Below are 17871 nucleotides of genomic sequence, written 5' to 3' on the forward strand. Positions count from 1 at the left end.
CACACTGTTGCTGGTATTTTGGCCCATTCCTCCATGCAGATCTCCTCTAGAGCAGTGATGTTTTGGGACTGTCGCTGGGCAACACAGACTTTCAACTCCCTCCAAAGATTTTCTATGGGGTTGAGATCTGGAGACTGGCTAGGCCACTCCAGGACCTTGAAATGCTTCTTACGAAGCCACTCCTTCGTTGCCTGGGCGGTGTGTTTGGGATCATTGTCATGCTGAAAGACCCAGCTACGTTTCATCTTCAATGCCCTTGCTGATGGAAGGAGGTTTTCACTCAAAATCTCACGATACATGGCCCCATTCATTCTTTCCTTTACACGGATCAGTCGTCCTGGTCCCTTTGCAAAAAAACAGCCCCAAAGCATGATGTTTCCACCCCCATGCTTCACAGTAGGTATGGTGTTCTTTGGATGCAACTCAGCATTCTTTGTCCTCCAAACACGACGAGTTGAGTTTTTACCAAAAAGTTCTATTTTGGTTTCATCTGACCATATGACATTCTCCCAATCCTCTTCTGGATCATCCAAATGCACTGTAGCAAACTTCAGACGGGCCTGGACATGTACTGGCTTAAGCAGGGGGACACGTCTGGCACTGCAGGATTTGAGTCCCTGGCGGCGTAGTGTGTTACTGATGGTAGGCTTTGTTACTTTGGTCCCAGCTCTCTGCAGGTCATTCACTAGGTCCCCCCATGTGGTTCTGTGGCTCACCGTTCTTGTGATCATTTTGACCCCACGGGGTGAGATCTTGCGTGGAGCCCCAGATCGAGGGAGATTATCATGTCTTGTATGTCTTCCATTTCCTAATAATTGCTCCCACAGTTGATTTCTTCAAACCAAGCTGCTTACCTATTGCAGATTCAGTCTTCCCAGCCTGGTGCAGGTCTACAATTTTGTTTCTGGTGTCCTTTGACAGCTCTTTGGTCTTGGCCATAGTGGAGTTTGGAGTGTGACTGTTTGAGGTTGTGGACAGGTGTCTTTTATACTGATAACAAGTTCAAACAGGTGCCATTAATACAGGTAACGAGTGGAGGACAGAGGAGCCTCTTAAAGAAGAAGTTACAGGTCTGTGAGAGCCAGAAATCTTGCTTGTTTGTAGGTGACCAAATACTTATTTTCCACCATAATTTGCAAATAAATTCATTAAAAATCCTACAATGTGATTTTCTGGAGAAAAAAAATCTAAATTTGTCTGTCATAGTTGACGTGTACCTATGATGAAAATTACAGGCCTCTCTCATCTTTTTAAGTGGGAGAACTTGCACAATTGGTGGCTGACTAAATACTTTTTTCCCCCACTGTATCTAGGAAACCAAAGTTCTAAAGACTGGACCTAAAATAGTGTATAAGCAATCATACAAGAGGTTTTGCAATGATTCCTATGTTGAAGATGTGAAAAATATTTGTTGGTCTGATGTGTGTAATGAGGAACATCCTGACGCTGCACTTGAAGCATTTATGAAATTGCTTCTTCCAGTTACTGACAGGCATGCGCTCATAAAGAAACTGACTGTTAGAAACTGATAGATGATGAATTTAAAAACAGTATGGCTGTGAGGGATGAGGCTAAGGGAATGGCAAATAAGTCTGGCAACACAGCAGATTGGCAAACATAGAGTAAATTGAGAAATCACGTAACTAAACAAAAAGAAGAAGAAACTATACTATGGACAAAGATGAATGATAGTAAAAAGCTTTGTAGTACCTTAATTGAAATTCTAGGCAGAAAAGCTAACTCATCCTTCATTGAGGCTGATGGCTCATTCATAACAAAACCCTTTTAAATTGCCAACAACTTTAAAAACCTTTTTAGCAGACTTGGGCATGACATGCAATCAACAAATGCTGAGCCTTCATAATCATGTATAACGGACCAAATAATGAAAGACAAGCACTGTAGCTTTGAATTCCGCAAAGTTAGTGTGGAAGAGGTGAAAAAAGTATTGTTATCTATAAATAAGGACAAACCACCTGGAACCGACAACTTGGATGGTAAATTACTGAGGTTGGTAGCGGAATACATTGCGACTCCTATTTGCAACATCTTCAATCTAAGCCTAGAACATGGAGTGGCACGCTGAAGGGAGGCCAAGGTCATTCCGCTGACTAAAAATAGCAAAGCACCCTTTAATGGTTCAAACAGCAGACCAATCAGCCTGTTACTGGTTCTTAGCAAACTTTTGGAAAACATCATGTTCGACCAAATACAATGTGTTCAACAAATTAACAACAGAGCTTAATAGAGAATTGTACTCAACATGCTCGGCACTGACACAAATGACTGATGATTGGCTGAAAGAAGAAATTGATAATAAGAAGCTTGTGGGAGCTGTTTTGTTAGACTTAAGTACAGCCTTTGATATCATTGATCATAACATATCGCTGAAAAATGTAGGTGTTATGGATTAACATCCTCTGCCTTATCATGGATGGACAGTTGCCTATCCAATAGAACTCAAGATGACAGGGTGATGTCCAAGTTGACATGAGTGCTTTGATAAAATCTGACTAATTGTCAGTGAAATGTCACAAGTCTGGTTTAACCTGTTGGTTATACTGCTTACTGGAACAATTATATTTTGTAATATTTTTAAACCATACTTTTGATAATGATACAGTGATCTAACACCTACAAGGAAGGAAATGTGTTGCTGATCTTGACTTACAGAACGAGGAAGAAAGACATTTATACACGACACACATTCTCAGACGGAGTGGTTAGGCTACTTTGAGAAGGACCTAGTTTTGTCACACCTGAACTAATGTCCAGTTTTGTTGTCCCTGAACTACTGTCCAGTTGTGTTGTCCCTGAACTACTGTCCAGTTGTGTTGTCCCTGAACTACTGTCCAGTTGTGTTGTCCCTGAACTACTGTCCAGTTGTGTTGTCCCTGAACTACTGTCCAGTTGTGTTGTCCCTGAACTACTGTCCAGTTGTGTTGTCCCTGAACTACTGTCCAGTTTTGTTGTCCCTGAACTACTGTCCGGTTGTGTGGTCAGGTGCGGCAAAGAAGGACATAGGCACATTGCAGTTGGTCCAAAACAGAGCAGCACGTATTGCACTTACATGTACACGGAAGGCGAATGACATGCATGTCAGTCTCTCCTGGCTCAAAGTTGAGGAGAGATTGACTGCATCACTATTGGTCTTTGTGCGAGGTGTTGATGTGTTGAAGGTACCAAACTGTCTGTTAAAACAGTTGGCACACAGTTCGGACGCTCTTCGGTATCACACAAGACATGTAACCAGAGGTCTCTTCACAATCCCCCAAGTCCAGAACAGAGGCTGGGAAACACACATTATTAAATAGAGTCTAAATGGAACCATGACTAAATGGAACTCTGCCATAAAACCAGATTTAAAAAACCAGATAAATACATTGTATTATGTATGTGACACGTGGTTGGGATGCGACTGTGATATGTGGTTGTCTCGCCTGGCTATCTTAAGATGAATGCACTAGCTGTGTGTCACTCTGGATGGGAGCGTCAGCTGAATGGCTAAATTGTAATGTAAATGTAGTGCTATGTATGTATATTTATGTATACTGAACAAAAATATAAACGTAACATGCAACAATTTCAAAGATTTTACTGAGTTACAGTTCATATAAGGAAATCAGTCAGTTGAAATAAATACATTTCTATGGCTTTCACATGACTGGGCAGGGGCGCAGCCATGGGTGGGCCTGGGAGGGCATAGGCCCACCCACTGGGGAGCCAGGCCCAGCCAATCAGAATACGTTTTTCCCCACAAAGGGCTTTATTACAGACATAACTACTCCTCAGTTTCATCAGCTGTCCGGGTGGCCTGTCTCAGACGATCCCGCAGGTGAAAAATCTGGATATGGAGGTCCTGGGCTGGCGTGGTTACACATGGTCTGCGGTTGTGAAGCCGGTTGGACGTAATTCTCTAAAATGACGTTGGTAGAGAAATGAACATTCAATTCTCTGGTAACAGCTTTGGTGGACATTCCTTCAGTCAGCATGCTAATTGCACGGTCCCTCAAAATTTGAGACCTCTGTGGCATTGTGTTGTGTGAAAAAAAGGTACACAAGGTGCACCTGTATAATGATCATGATGTTTAATCAGCTTCTTGATATGCCACACCTGTCAGGTGGATGGATTATCTTGGCAAAGGAGACATGCTCACGAACAGGGATCTAAACAAATGTGTGCACGAAATTTGAGAGAAATAAGCTTTTTGTGCATATGGAATATTTCTGGGACCAACACTTTACATGTTGCATTTATATTTTTGTTCAGTATATATTATGTATTTTACTGTTTAGACCCCAGGAAGAGAAGCCTCGACAGCAGCTAATCTGACACAGGAGAAAGGAAATAATGAAAAGTGGGTTGAGACAATGTGGGAACGGGTTGAAAATTCAGTGTTGGAAGAAGCTGTGCCTAGGTCTGCAGATGTCTGCAGTATAATTCTGCTGAGTTTGCCCCATTCAACTGCACAGTCATCTCTCTCTCTCTCCCTCTCTCTCTCTCTCTCTCTCTCTCTCTCTCCTCTCTCTTGACTCCCACTCTGCATTCATCCTGTGTGTTTTATGATATCATGGTTCCTATTAGCCAGTCTATTTGAGTGTGCTTGTAAAACCTGAGGTCTGCATTATTTCTTGATAACATGATATGGATTGAATCCCACTCCTACTACTACCAGGAATCTAGTAAGACTTCCTGCAAATCATTCATTATACAGAGTGGATGGTGCCTATCAGTAATTGCTGTCAAAATAATGGTATCTCTCTCTCTCTCCCCCATACAGACTATGTCCTAGAGAAGGCCATGCATAAGATTGTCCTGAAGCCCCTGAAAGGTGTGGTGGGGGTGGCCCTCCAGGAGTTCCAGGTCCGCAGCGGGGCGTGGCAGGAGCTTAAGGAGAACCTCTCATTGGCCAAGGTCCGGCAGCCACAGGAAATGGGCGTGACCGACGCACTCCCTCCGGATCCAGTTGCCATAGAGAAGATCCGGCACAAGTTTTACACCATGTGTAAACTCTACTCCCCTGAGAAGAAGGTGACCATGCTGCTGCACGTGTGTAAACTCATCTATACCATCATGGAGGACAACTCAGGTACATAGTGTACACACACATGCATAAACAACCAATTACATATGTATAGACACACATACATGCACACGCACGTGCACGTGCACGTGCACACACACAAACACATCGACTCTCTCTCGCTCTAATTTTAATGCGGTATGTGTCTCAGGACGTCTGTACGGGGCAGATGACTTCCTGCCCATGCTTACCTATGTGTTGGCCCAGTGTGACATGCCTCAACTAGACAACGAGATCCTCTACATGATGGAGCTGCTGGACCCCTCTCTGCTCCATGGAGAAGGTACAGCACACATCTATCTGCTTTACGTGTATTGTCCTTCCTAATCTTTCCTTTCTTCTTCCATTTTATTGTAGATCGTAATGTTCAAATAAACTCAACTAAATGTTGAGTGTCAATCCTTGACTGCTGTTGTAGCAGTGTCAGGCTGCAGAGATGTTTGACCCTCCTCTCTCCTGTCTTGTTCCAGGTGGGTACTACCTGACCAGTGCATACGGAGCCATGTCCCTCATCAGGAACTTCCAAGAGGAGCAAGCAGCTCGTGTACTCAGTTCTGAAACACGCAACACACTCCACCAGTGGCACTGTCGCCGCACCACCCAACGCACTGCTCCCTCCGTAGATGACTTCCAGGTAACACACACTCACACTGAATTCTTAACTCTTAGTCCCTTTGACTAAATACATCTAAACAACCTTATCTTTTTCATTTTCCTCAGAACTACCTGCGAGTGGCGCTCCAAGAGCTGGACAGCGGCTGCACGGCCAAAACCCTGCAGGTGCAGCCCTACGCCACCACCGAGGAAGTCTGCCAGATCTGCGCCTACAAATTCAAAGTTCTCGACCCTGAGAATTACGCTCTGTTCCTGCTCACTGAGGGCTCGAGCCAGCAGCTAGCCCCTGACACACACCCCCAGAAGATCAAAGCTGAGCTCCACAGTCGACCCCAGGCCGCACCTTTTCACTTCGTCTTCCGTCGCATGGCTAACCTCAATGACCTGACCGTGACCTCTCTTGACCCCCAGTCCAACCTCAATGACGTCACCCTTACCACGGACTCTGAGCCCAATCTTAATGATTTAGCCTTAACCCCTTCGGACCCCCAGCCCAACTTCAACCTGGGTCTCAGTCCCAGTCTCAGCCTCAGTCTACCCCCCAACCAGCACAATGGCAACTCCATATCTATCTGAGACTGCAGGGCTGGGGGGGTTGAAACACCCATCTGGACATTCTTTCTGTAACCCAACAAAACTGATCTGAGCTGTGTTTAAATGGATTTAACTAGGCTGAACTGGGCCTAACGGGGTTAAGCTGCGCCATGCTAAGCTTAGCCAAAACAAACTTCCCCTTTTGGTGAATATTCTGTCTAGCAGGGCATCCTCAAAGTGGAAAGCTTTGTCTAAATACAGGAGGAAAGGCGAGGAAGAGGGAAGGAAATGTGACAGATGGGTTTATTTTGCAGCTCTATATGTGAACATTTGGGACATGGCACGCAAGGAGCACACGTGAGGGCAAACACCACTCACAGAAAGGATGGATAAAGGCTTTGAAATAGTCTTGTTACAGACACAGACAGACCTATACGGTCATACTCCGAAAGTGTCTGAAAGTGCAGATTCAGGGTCAGTTTTTGGTTTGTAACTCCTAGTGGTGAAGCAAATGATAAGTTGAAGGAAAGCTGAATGATAAGTTGAACGAAAGCTGATCTCAGATCTGTGGATAGGGGTAACTTTTGTCTGGAATGGTTCCATCTAGTGATGTACTCGTTCTGGCCATTCACTTTTTCTTCAGACCGAAAATGTTTATCTTCAGACAGAAAAGAGCCTTTATAGCAAATATACAGCAATTACTTTATCTGGGTGATAGCCTACTTCTATTATGAACTACTTGTTGCAGTTGCTGGTAAATTGTATGATGTGTTTTTATGTAATATTGTTTTATCATTACATGTGCTTTTCTTTGTTAAAGTAAAATGTTAGAAGTAGGCATGTCTGCCAGTGATTAAATAATGAACGTCCTTAATGTTATTATGATTATCCAGGAGATATTATACTGTACTTCCCTCATAGCTAATCCTTAGTTAATAGAGGTCATCACTGCCATAATGGTTGATGTGTGATATATGATTGACTGGCTTGGTCTACAGCACCAGCGTCAAATCTCAGACAAGGTCATGAAATATTGTACTACTGACAAATACTAAAAGTAGGCCTAAGTTGCCTTATGAAATTTGGTGTGTCGATTCTCAAGCTGGTCTGAGATAATGCACACACGCACACACACACACACACACACACACACAAATGCACAAACTTGTGTGTGTTTTGGCTCTTGGCTGGTAAGATTTTGAGCATTGGGTATGAGAGGGCATGAGAAAGAATTTGAATTTTGAAGGACGCCGATTTAAAAGATGGAGAGAGAAGGGAAAGGAATGAGATAAGAGAAGTAGAACTGAATCATTCATAAAATACAGGCTCTAATGTTTCGTTAACTTAACACTAATAATTTTAAAACAAATTGTATTATATTAATGTATCAGTACTTCAATGTTTACATTTTGAAATGTAGACTTTGGCATTGCTGGTGCTGTAGAACGATAATGGAAAAGTTAAATGGGAAATGTGATTGAGGAAAGGTTGTGAGTAGGTAATAGCATTATTGTTAGAAACAATATGTAGCTTATAAGGTTAGTTAAATATATTGAAATATGTTATACTTTTTGGGGACTTTTTAGAGGTTTTATCCTGTTTTTAATTTACTTGTACTGTAATACAATTGCTACTCTAACAAGATATTTTAAATTATACACATTCTTTTATTTATATGTATCTGTGCTGGGATTTTTCACAGATGGCTTTTTCCATATCTGTTATATTGCAGTCTTCCAAGACCAACAAGACATTTACTTATGTTCCTATGCTAAAGACTGTCTGTATGTATCATTGAATGATATTATTTTGCACTCAATAAATTTTGGTCATGAATTTGACTGTGCGTACATGCGTGCGGTGTGTGTGTTTGCAGTTTGCCACTGAAGGGGCCACTTCCTTCACCACATCCTATGCCAACTTGAAATGTATCATTACATGTGCTTTTCTTTGTTAAAGTAAAATGTTAGAAATAGGCATGTCTGCCAGTGATTAAATAATGAACGTCCTTAATGTTATTATGATTATCCAGGAGATATTATACTGTACTTCCCTCATAGCTAATCCTTAGTTAATAGAGGTCATCACTGCCATAATGGTTGATGTGTGATATATGATTGACTGGCTTGGTCTACAGCACCAGCGTCAAATCTCAGACAAGGTCATGAAATATTGTACTACTGACAAATGCTAAAAGTAGGCCTAAGTTGCCTTATGAAATTTGGTGTGTCGATTCTCAAGCTGGTCTGAGATAATGCACACACACACACACACACACACACACACAAATGCACAAACTTGTGTGTGTTTTGGCTCTTGGCTGGTAAGATTTTGTGCATTGGGTATGAGAGGGCATGAGAAAGATTTGCAAGGACGCAGATTTGAAAAAAAAAGAAGAAACCTGCACACTGCTCTTGCTAGTATCACTGCTCTTTACTAAGCTTTACGTATCGGCCTCAAGGCCTTCGTCAGAGCTCTGACCTTTAGGCCGATACGTAAAGCTTAGTAAAGAGCAGTGATACTAGCAAGAGCAGTGTGCTGGTTTCTTCTTTTTTCTCATCTTATTCAACTGTTACCATGGCACCTGCAACAAAGAATTTGAATTTTGAAGGACGCCGATTTAAAAGATGGAGAGAGAAGGGAAAGGAATGAGATAAGAGAAGTAGAACTGAATCATTCATAAAATACAGGCTCTAATGTTTCGTTAACTTAACACTAATAATTTTAAAACAAATTGTATTATATTAATGTATCAGTACTTCAATGTTTACATTTTGAAATGTAGACTTTGGCATTGCTGGTGCTGTAGAACGATAACAGAAAAGTTAAATGGGAAATGTGATTGAGGAAAGGTTGTGAGTAGGTAATAGCATTATTGTTAGAAACAATATGTAGCTTATAAGGTTAGTTAAATATATTGAAATATGTTATACTTTTTGGGGACCTTTTAGAGGTTTTATCCTGTTTTTAATTTACTTGTACTGTAATACAATTGCTACTCTAACAAGATATTTTAAATTATACACATTCTTTTATTTATATGTATCTGTGCTGGGATTTTTCACAGATGGCTTTTTCCATATCTGTTATATTGCAGTCTTCCAAGATCAACAAGACATTTACTTATGTTCCTATGATAAAGACTGTCTGTATGTATCATTGAATGATATTATTTTGCACTCAATAAATTTTGGTCATGAATTTGACTGTGCGTACATGCGTGCGGTGTGTGTGTTTGCAGTTTGCCACTGAAGGGGCCACTTCCTTCACCACATCCTATGCCAACTTGAAATTCACCTACTGGGATTCACCTTTTAATTTAAATGAATGACAACCAAACTCTTCCTCAAAGTTGTGATCTGATGTTATTTTTGACAGGAAATTAAGACTCATGTGCCTACAGCGCCATCCTGTGGATTAATTTGTCTCTTTCCTTTGCAAGTTCCATTCAGTTGTACAGTGTTTCCAGGCTCTATCTATGTGGTAGCCAAAATTCGACTTGAAATGACAGGGTGGTGGAACATAGCTGGCTCCCAGCAGACTTTGACATTCTGGCAGGGGGAATTCATTCTTCGTGTTAAATATGCTGCACAGTGGTGGAAAAAGTACCCAATTGTCATACTTGAGTAAAAGTAAAGATACCTTAATAGAATATGACTCAAGTAAAAGTGAAAGTCACCCAGTAAAATACCACTTGAGTAAAAGTATTTGGTTTTAAATATACTTAAGTATCAAAAGTAAATGTAATTGCTCAAATATACTTCAGTATCAAAAGTAAAAGTATAAATCATTTCACATTAGTTATATTAAGCAAACCAGACGACACCATTTTATTTTATTTTATGGATAGCCAGGAGCACACTCCAACACTCAGACATAATTTACAAACAAAGCATTTGTGTTTAGTGAGTCTGCCAGATCAGAGACATCAGGGATGACATGGGATGTTCTCTTGATAAGTGTGTGAATTGGACCATTTTCCTGTCCTGCTAGCCATTCAAAATGTAATGAGTACTTTTGGGTGTCAGGGAAAATGTTTGGAGTAAAAAGTACATTATTAGTGAAGTAAAACTAAAGTTGTCAAAAATATAAATAGTAAAGTACATATACCCAAAAAAAACTACTTAAGTAGTACTTCAAAGTATTTTTACTTAAGTACTTTACATCACTGATGCTGCACATATTTAGAGGTGGCTGTAGAGAACTCCCACTGTCTTTCTGTTCATCTCATACCTCACTCCACCCATCCCCAGATGGTGCCAGAGATACTGGGGGTTCATTAACCTGCCCCTCAAAATCCCAGTGACCTCTGTGATTAGGCCACAGATAGGTTGCTAGGCTCAGGTTGCTAGGGGGCCAGACACTTGCCATCCCCTCTGCCTGCTCAGGTCAGAGCCTCCTCAGTCTCTCTCCAAGTGGACATGTTTGAGGGAGTGCATGGACAGAAGTAAGTGTAACTATTTTAACTGGCTTTGTTGTAAACATGCTCAGGAGCATTCTCGTATTTATAAATACTTTGCTTGTAGATTGCTCTAGTTAGCTATTCACTGTTTATGGGGCAACACAGTCAAAAATTGGATTTTCCTGTTTTTTAAAGGATATTTCCACACACTAGCTAGGTTTCATGTGAATATTCTCAAATCTGCATAAAAACAATATGCACATTTTCCCACCAGAGATGTGTTTCCATCTAATTGATTTATTGAGGATTAAAGGCTGTGCATGATAACGTAGTGCACATAAAAATACCTTTTGCCATTAAATTCACATGTACCAAATAAAACATTCAAGTTAAATGGCTTTCCATCGCATTTTCAACTCTACTGATGGTTTTGTCACAATATATGTTGCGTTATATAGCGAATGTGCCCTCTCTGCGCCTCTCTCTTCACATCAAAATGTGTCAATTCTACACATTTTGCCATGGGGTGTAGAGAAAATGTTGCCGTTTCACAGCTAATTTCCTGCAATTCTACACATTTTGCCGTAGGGTGGACAAATGTTTTTTAATATGATATCTGATGATCAATGGGGGCTCCCCAGTTGGTAATTCGACCATGATTACTACACGTAAATATAGCTTGCTACTAGACTAATTTACCAATCCATTTTTTTGTTGCTGACATTGGCTAATTGAGTGACTGTCAGTGACTGACATCAGGGAAAAACTGCTGATGCACAACCAATTTTTTGAAATTGCACCTTGTGTATTCTACCTCTCAACAGTAAGTTGAGACCCCGACTTAGCACCTAATTTGTTATTATTATTATTATTGGCCGTGGGCCTACAAAAGGTGGGCCGCCGCCAGTTGTCCATCCCTGATGTAGATTCATTAATTAACACTAATGCATTCTATTGGACTGAGACTACTTTGAAATATATTAGTTGTAATGTGTAGGTTTGCTAGATCCTACACATCTCTATATGTTGTACTGTTTATCTAACCTTCTGGAAATGTCTGGAATAGACGACCAAATTAGAGCCTTGGTGTTCCATTAAATGAAAAGTGATAGCATGCATCTTCCTAAATGACCGTGCATATGGGAGACAGATGCATGCTATCCTCTTTCTGGAATACCAAGAATCTACAACGACTAGGCTTGTACCCAGATAAGCATTCCCATTCCTGGAAAACCTTTGGTGGTGCCAGCATACTTAAAAGATTGCCTAGTAAAAGACTACCTACCAGTTTACCTCAAGACATGATCAGATGTCACTGCTTTAAAAAGCACTAGCAGTAGCATTCCCAAATCTCACTGCTTAAAAAAAAAAACTACCATTTATCATACTGTTATTTACGTTAGTTCTACTACAACACGCAACTGTATCTATATGATAAAACTATAATTGATATAGTCTATAGAACTACCCACCCTATTCATAAGCCATATCCAATTTACATGTCACTCTCAAGGAGTCTATTCTACCCACAAATCATTTGTGACATTTTTGTCTGCTACATGCAAATTCCTTAACTTCTCAAAACCAGAGCATTCCCTCTGAATAAGCCTTGTCTCTGGCTTTGATAAGTGAGGAATTTGCAGATGTAGTAGAATTGTTTGTCACTTATGATGTGTGGGTTGGATGAACTCCTTGAGAGGAGGAGTCTAGGAGGAGTCTTCTAACCGGAGTCTAGAAGGTTCTGCTGAAAGCCATTGCTTATCAACTTGACAGATTCAGACATGGATCTCGTGCTGAACGTTGCCGACCACTATGTCCTCACCCCCTACGTGTTCCCGTCGTCATGGCCCGAGGACACAGCATTGCGCCAGATCATTAGCCTGTTGGTAGTCACCAACCTGGGGATCGCGGTCCTCTACCTGGGCCTTGGCTGGCTGAGCTACCAATTCATCTTTGACCACAACCTCATGAAACATCCACAGTTTCTAAAGGTATGTCCTTCTTTATTAATACTTGTAGCCTGGTCCCAGATCTTGTTTAATGTCGCAATACCTGTAGGACTTTGCAAGAGAGCAAAAACTGATCTGAGACCAGGCTACAATAGTTGTATGAAGTTGGCCTGCGACAATTTATGAAGAGCGCCAAGGAAGGTTTATTGCCATACTGTAAGGTTACTACTTGAGAGTTGGCATTTGCTTTTTGTTTACTATTCTTTCTTCCCAACTGTTTTCTTGATGAAAATTGATCTTAGATCATTGTTGGTCCTCAGAACCAAGTGTGGCGGGAGATCAAACACGCCATGACCTCGCTACCCATAATCAGTATCCCCACTGTGGCAATATTTTTCCTTGAGGTCAAAGGATACAGCAAGCTCTATGACAATGTTGAAGAATCTCCCATGGGTAAGACAATGCTGCGTTCACTGATGCTCATACGCTCTGTAATGTTTGTCAAACGGTATTGTCATTTTGATACTAATGGTGGTTTGTTTTGTCAGGATGGCCCTTTGTGCTTTTCAGCATGATTTCCTTTGTGTTATTCACGGACGGGTGCATCTATTGGATTCATCGGTTTCTTCACCACAGGTGTATTTACAAGGTGGGCATTACAAAGTCTTGTTACCAATGGGAAAGTGTGGTACTGGGTAGGTCCTTTCACTGTCAATTGGTCATGGATTGTTGCTGTAGATAGGATGTTGGAGATGCACAGTATTACAAATCAGTCCACAATGACAGACAAATACTGTATATTAAGTCAACTAATTATCTTACTGAGATTAAGGCAGTTGACATTGTCTTAAAGCTGATTAACAATTTAACAATTTTCCCCTCCACTTCTTGGCATACATGTTGTTACTAAGTTATTGTGTATGTAATGTACAGAGGTAGAACAAAGCCAGTGCTATATCTTCAGTACAGTGTGTGTTATCGTCTGCTGGTACTATCCTCAATGGCGGGCACACTTGAATGTGATCAAACAGATCCATATACAGGTTTTATGTTTTGTATGTTATCTATTCCTCAGCAAATATTTGTTAAATACAGTTCCTTTTTTGAATCCCTTCACTTGAACGGACCATCTCTTTGACATGTTCCCTCCCCTCAGTACTTCCACAAGAAGCATCATGTGCTGAAGATCCCCACGCCGTTCGCCAGCCACGCCTTCCACCCACTGGATGGCTTCCTGTCGAGCCTGCCCTACCACGTCTACCCCTTCCTCTTCCCCCTGCACAAGGTGCTCTACCTGGCCCTCTACATCTTCGTCAACATCTGGACCGTGTCCATCCACGACGGCAACTACCGCATGCCCGGCCCACTGCAGGAGGTGCTCAACGGGGCGGCCCACCACACGGACCACCACCTCTTCTTCAACGTCAACTACGGCCAGTACTTCACCTTGTGGGACCACATTGGTGGGTCTTACCGCAACCCCTCGGTTCTCGAAGGGAAGGGCCCCCTCGACTGCATTCGTAGACTGACAGCCGAGGGGAAGATTAGCTCTAATGGGGCTAATGCCAATGGGCACACGAATGGGCATGATAACAGAAGCGGTACAAAGAGCAAGGAGGAGTAGTTGGTAGCAGCTAACCAAACTATTATTTCAGAGAACCTCCCAGGTCATCAAGACCCATGCCTCACCCCAATGTCCGTTCGATAGCCAATGGGTTCTCAGCAAAGCTTTCACCACCCTGTCTGAGGAGAAGCAGTCTCCATGCCGCATCCAAGCAGTAAAGCAGCCAGCTAGCTAACGTCGGCGTCGCAGGACTTTGCAGAAATACAGCCAGCTGCGATTGACTCACAGATAGCAAGCTAAACACCATGCTATATGTAAACAGAGAAAACTATAGCTAACAAATTAGATAGGATTACTAGTAGAATTACAGGTTTTCAGATAGAAAAACTACAGTCCTGCTTATGGACTAGCTAGCTACAACGTAATGGTGTTGTCTAGTAGCTAGCGACACATGACATTTTACTCTCTGTTGTCCTCCACTTTATGTATATGCATTGTGTCCTGCTATCAAACTGTGTGTCCCAAAAGACAATGATAACAATGATGTACATATGTTTAATCTTGGTTAACCCAGAACTAAAGTCTCACGTAATTGGTCAGCTGCTCGATTAAGATCTGGGTCCATACGTGTTAAGAGAAGGGATTAAGAGAGCTACACCCTCTCTTTTTGCAAGTTACGGGCCAAATGCCCCCTCCGCTTCCAAAATTCTAAAGATGCTAACACCTGCGAAATCATGATTTGTCCAAATAATCAGTGATGAAAAACCCAAACTACTGCTGCTCGTTATCCCACGCATCCCATTCCTTCGACAGATTCGACGGTACAAGTTGTTTACATAGAGAGATTAATCTATGTTAAATAAAGCTGAATTGTTGTTGATTGACAGGACTCTCGCGTTGTCACTGTTATTACTACAAACTTTCTGGTATGGGATTTATGGGGCGTCCAAGTGTTATCAGAAGTTCAGAGTTCCAAATGGGAAATTTCACTTGAACGACCCTCCAAGTAGTAATTACAAGTGGGAAACTGAGAAAATTGTGTTACCTGAGTTGCGACATTTCACCACTGACCTTTCACCTTTTCAACCAAAACAATGACAACAAATCAGTTTGACAATTACAAACTTATTGTGGATTGTTACATTTCCCAGCAAGAACACCAAATAGTCACTCAAACAGAAGGGGGAACTAACAAAGAGTCACTGACAACAACCAACACAAATCAGGTGGGGTTTTAGGAGGGGTTCTGAAAGACACTCATGGGGGTGTCCACTGAAACAATTGGAACCTAAAAGACACCCACCATGAGTGCCCACTAAATTTGCCCAACAACAGGCAAGCAAAAATAAAACAAACACCAAACTTAAAGACAGGAAGCAAACCAAAAAGATGGAGAAAAACAAAATCAGACAAAGGAATGTTTTCCTAGAAACCAACTAAAGTTGTTGACGCACCACTTCCCTCAAAACCAAAGGAGCACTGGGCCAGCCACCCTTAAATAGCACCTGGGCCAGCACAGGTGAAACACCTTCCCACGAACGAGACGGCAACCAGCACAGGTGTAACACATTCTGACTAACGAGGTGACACCAATCAGCGCACCCTATGTGCTAACGAGCTATATGTGCTAAAGTCCAACCTCAAAACATAAATGGAAAAAGCAAAGCCGGTAGGTGGTTGACCATATTGTCAATGCTAAGTCAGCTAGCTAATTGTATTATTAGCAACATTAGCTAGCTTATCTAGATAGCTAAACTCTTATTGGTTGAAGAATTGTTCTGACTTCAAAAGCACTTGAACACAATCATATTAGACTTATAACCTCCTTTTTGGGGAAGTTTCCCACTTCCGACTGGAGCTTCTTCTTCTATGGTATAATGGTGTTCGCAACAATTAAATGTGCATTACACCACCTACTGTGCGGGTGGATAATAAGGATCCCAAAAAAGGAAAACATTTGGGTAAAAATAAATAAAATATCAACCTGCTTTTCTGTAAAAACCTCATTCTAATCAGGTTCCAACACAGGCTCAGAAGCCTCCTGTGAGGGCGGGACATTTCCTAGCGACAAAAGTCCTTGTTGTGCTTCTGCCGTGAAGCCTTGGAGCCCCAAAAACTTATCGGCTGCAGATATAATGATATCCAGCTTCTTGGACTTCTTAGACACTTGTGCTGTACAATTAATCACTGCGGCTATAAATGCCACAAAATCCACCTTCTTCACAATGAGTGTATCCAGATCACCCGATTGACTTACAACACTAGTAACTGGTTGCAATGCATCCACCGCCATATCTTCAACACTGTTGCCTCTTGCCCCTTCGACTCTCTTCACCGCCTCCACATAGGAGATCCACTGCGCAGTCCTGATCCTTGACACCTCAACCTCCTTCACCCTAACAGGGCACTCAAGGAAGTCCGGAGTATGATCCCCACCACAGTTGCAACATTTTCCATTCACAGATTCTTCAATATCATACTTCTCCCGTCTGCAAACATTTGACACGTGACCATATCCTTTACAATTTCCACACTGTAATGGTTTGGACACAATTGCTCTCACCGCATACCTCACATATCCAAGCTTCACATATTCGGGTAAAGTCTCCTCAAACAACAATAATATCGACAGGCTTTTCTCCTTCCTTTCATTTACCATACGGGTCAGGCGACGTGCACTGACCACTCCTGGGATTTTCTGACTAAGGTACTCATCATCTACAGTACCAGTCAAAAGATTGGACACACCTACTCATTCAAGGTTTTTATTTTGTATATTGTAGAATAATAGTGAAGACATCAAAACTATGAAATAACACATATGGAATAATGTAATAACCAAAAAAGTGTTAAACAAATCAAAATATATTTTATAGTTGAAATTCTTCAAATAGCCACCCTTTGCCTTGATGACAGCTTTGCACACTCTTGGCATTCTCTCAACCAGATTCATGAGGTAGTCACCTGAAATGCATTTCAATTAACAGGTGTGCCTTCTTAGAAGTTAATTTGTGGAATTTCTTTCCTTCTTAATGCGTTTGAGTCAATCAGTTGTGTTGTGACAAGGTAGGGGGGGTATACAGAAGATAGCCCTATTTGGTAAAAGACCAAGTCCATATTATGGCAAGAACAGCTCAAATAAGCAAAGAGAAACGACAGTCCAATATTACTTTAGGACATGAAGGTCAGTCAATCCGGAACATTTCAAGAACTTTGAAAGTTTCTTCAAGTGCAGTCGCAAAAACCATCAAGCGCTATGATGAAACTGGCTCTCATGAGGACCGCCACTGGAATGGAAGACCCAGAGTTACCTCTGCTGCAGAGGATAAGTTCATTAGAGTTACTAGCCTCAGAAATTGCAGCCCAAATAAATGTTTCACAGAGTTCAAGTAACAGACACATCTCAACATCAACTGTTCGAAGGAGACTGTGTGAATCAGGCCTTCATGGTCGAATTGCTGCAAACAAACCATTACTAAAGGACACCAATAAGAAGAGACTTGCCTGGGCCAAGAAACACGAGCAATGGACATTAGACCAGTGGAAATGTGTCCTTTAGTCTGGAGTCCAAATTGGAGATTTTTGGTTCCAACCGGCGTGTCTTTGTGAGACACAGTGTGGGTGAACGGATGATCTCCGCATGTGTAGTTTCCACCGTAAAGCATGGAGGAGGAGGTGTTATGGTGTGGGGGTGCTTTGCTGGTGACACTGTCTGTGATTTAT

General features: G+C 41.7%; 2 protein-coding genes across 2 annotated transcripts in view; both read left to right on the forward strand.

Annotated features, from left to right (window-relative positions):
• Positions 1 to 8083, forward strand: part of rin2a (Ras and Rab interactor 2a) — a 51100-nt gene extending 43017 nt beyond the window's left edge. The window contains exons 8-11 of the mRNA XM_084153701.1: positions 4782 to 5090; positions 5236 to 5367; positions 5555 to 5718; positions 5805 to 8083. Of these exons, the coding sequence (XP_084009827.1) occupies positions 4782 to 5090; positions 5236 to 5367; positions 5555 to 5718; positions 5805 to 6275 (1076 nt within the window). The 3' untranslated portion in view covers positions 6276 to 8083. The remainder of the gene's footprint in view (positions 1 to 4781; positions 5091 to 5235; positions 5368 to 5554; positions 5719 to 5804) is intronic.
• A 4333-nt stretch (positions 8084 to 12416) lies between these two features.
• Positions 12417 to 14208, forward strand: LOC311110841 (lathosterol oxidase-like; the record flags this gene model as incomplete). Its single annotated transcript, XM_084153430.1, has 4 exons — positions 12417 to 12626; positions 12905 to 13037; positions 13133 to 13233; positions 13741 to 14208. The coding sequence occupies 4 exons, from the start codon at positions 12417 to 12419 to the stop codon at positions 14206 to 14208; spliced, it is 912 nt and encodes a 303-aa protein (XP_084009556.1).
• Between the last annotated feature and the right edge of the window lie 3663 nt (positions 14209 to 17871).

This window comes from Coregonus lavaretus, assembly GCF_964263955.1.
Source record: "Coregonus lavaretus genome assembly, chromosome: 36".
Taxonomy (NCBI): domain Eukaryota; kingdom Metazoa; phylum Chordata; class Actinopteri; order Salmoniformes; family Salmonidae; genus Coregonus; species Coregonus lavaretus.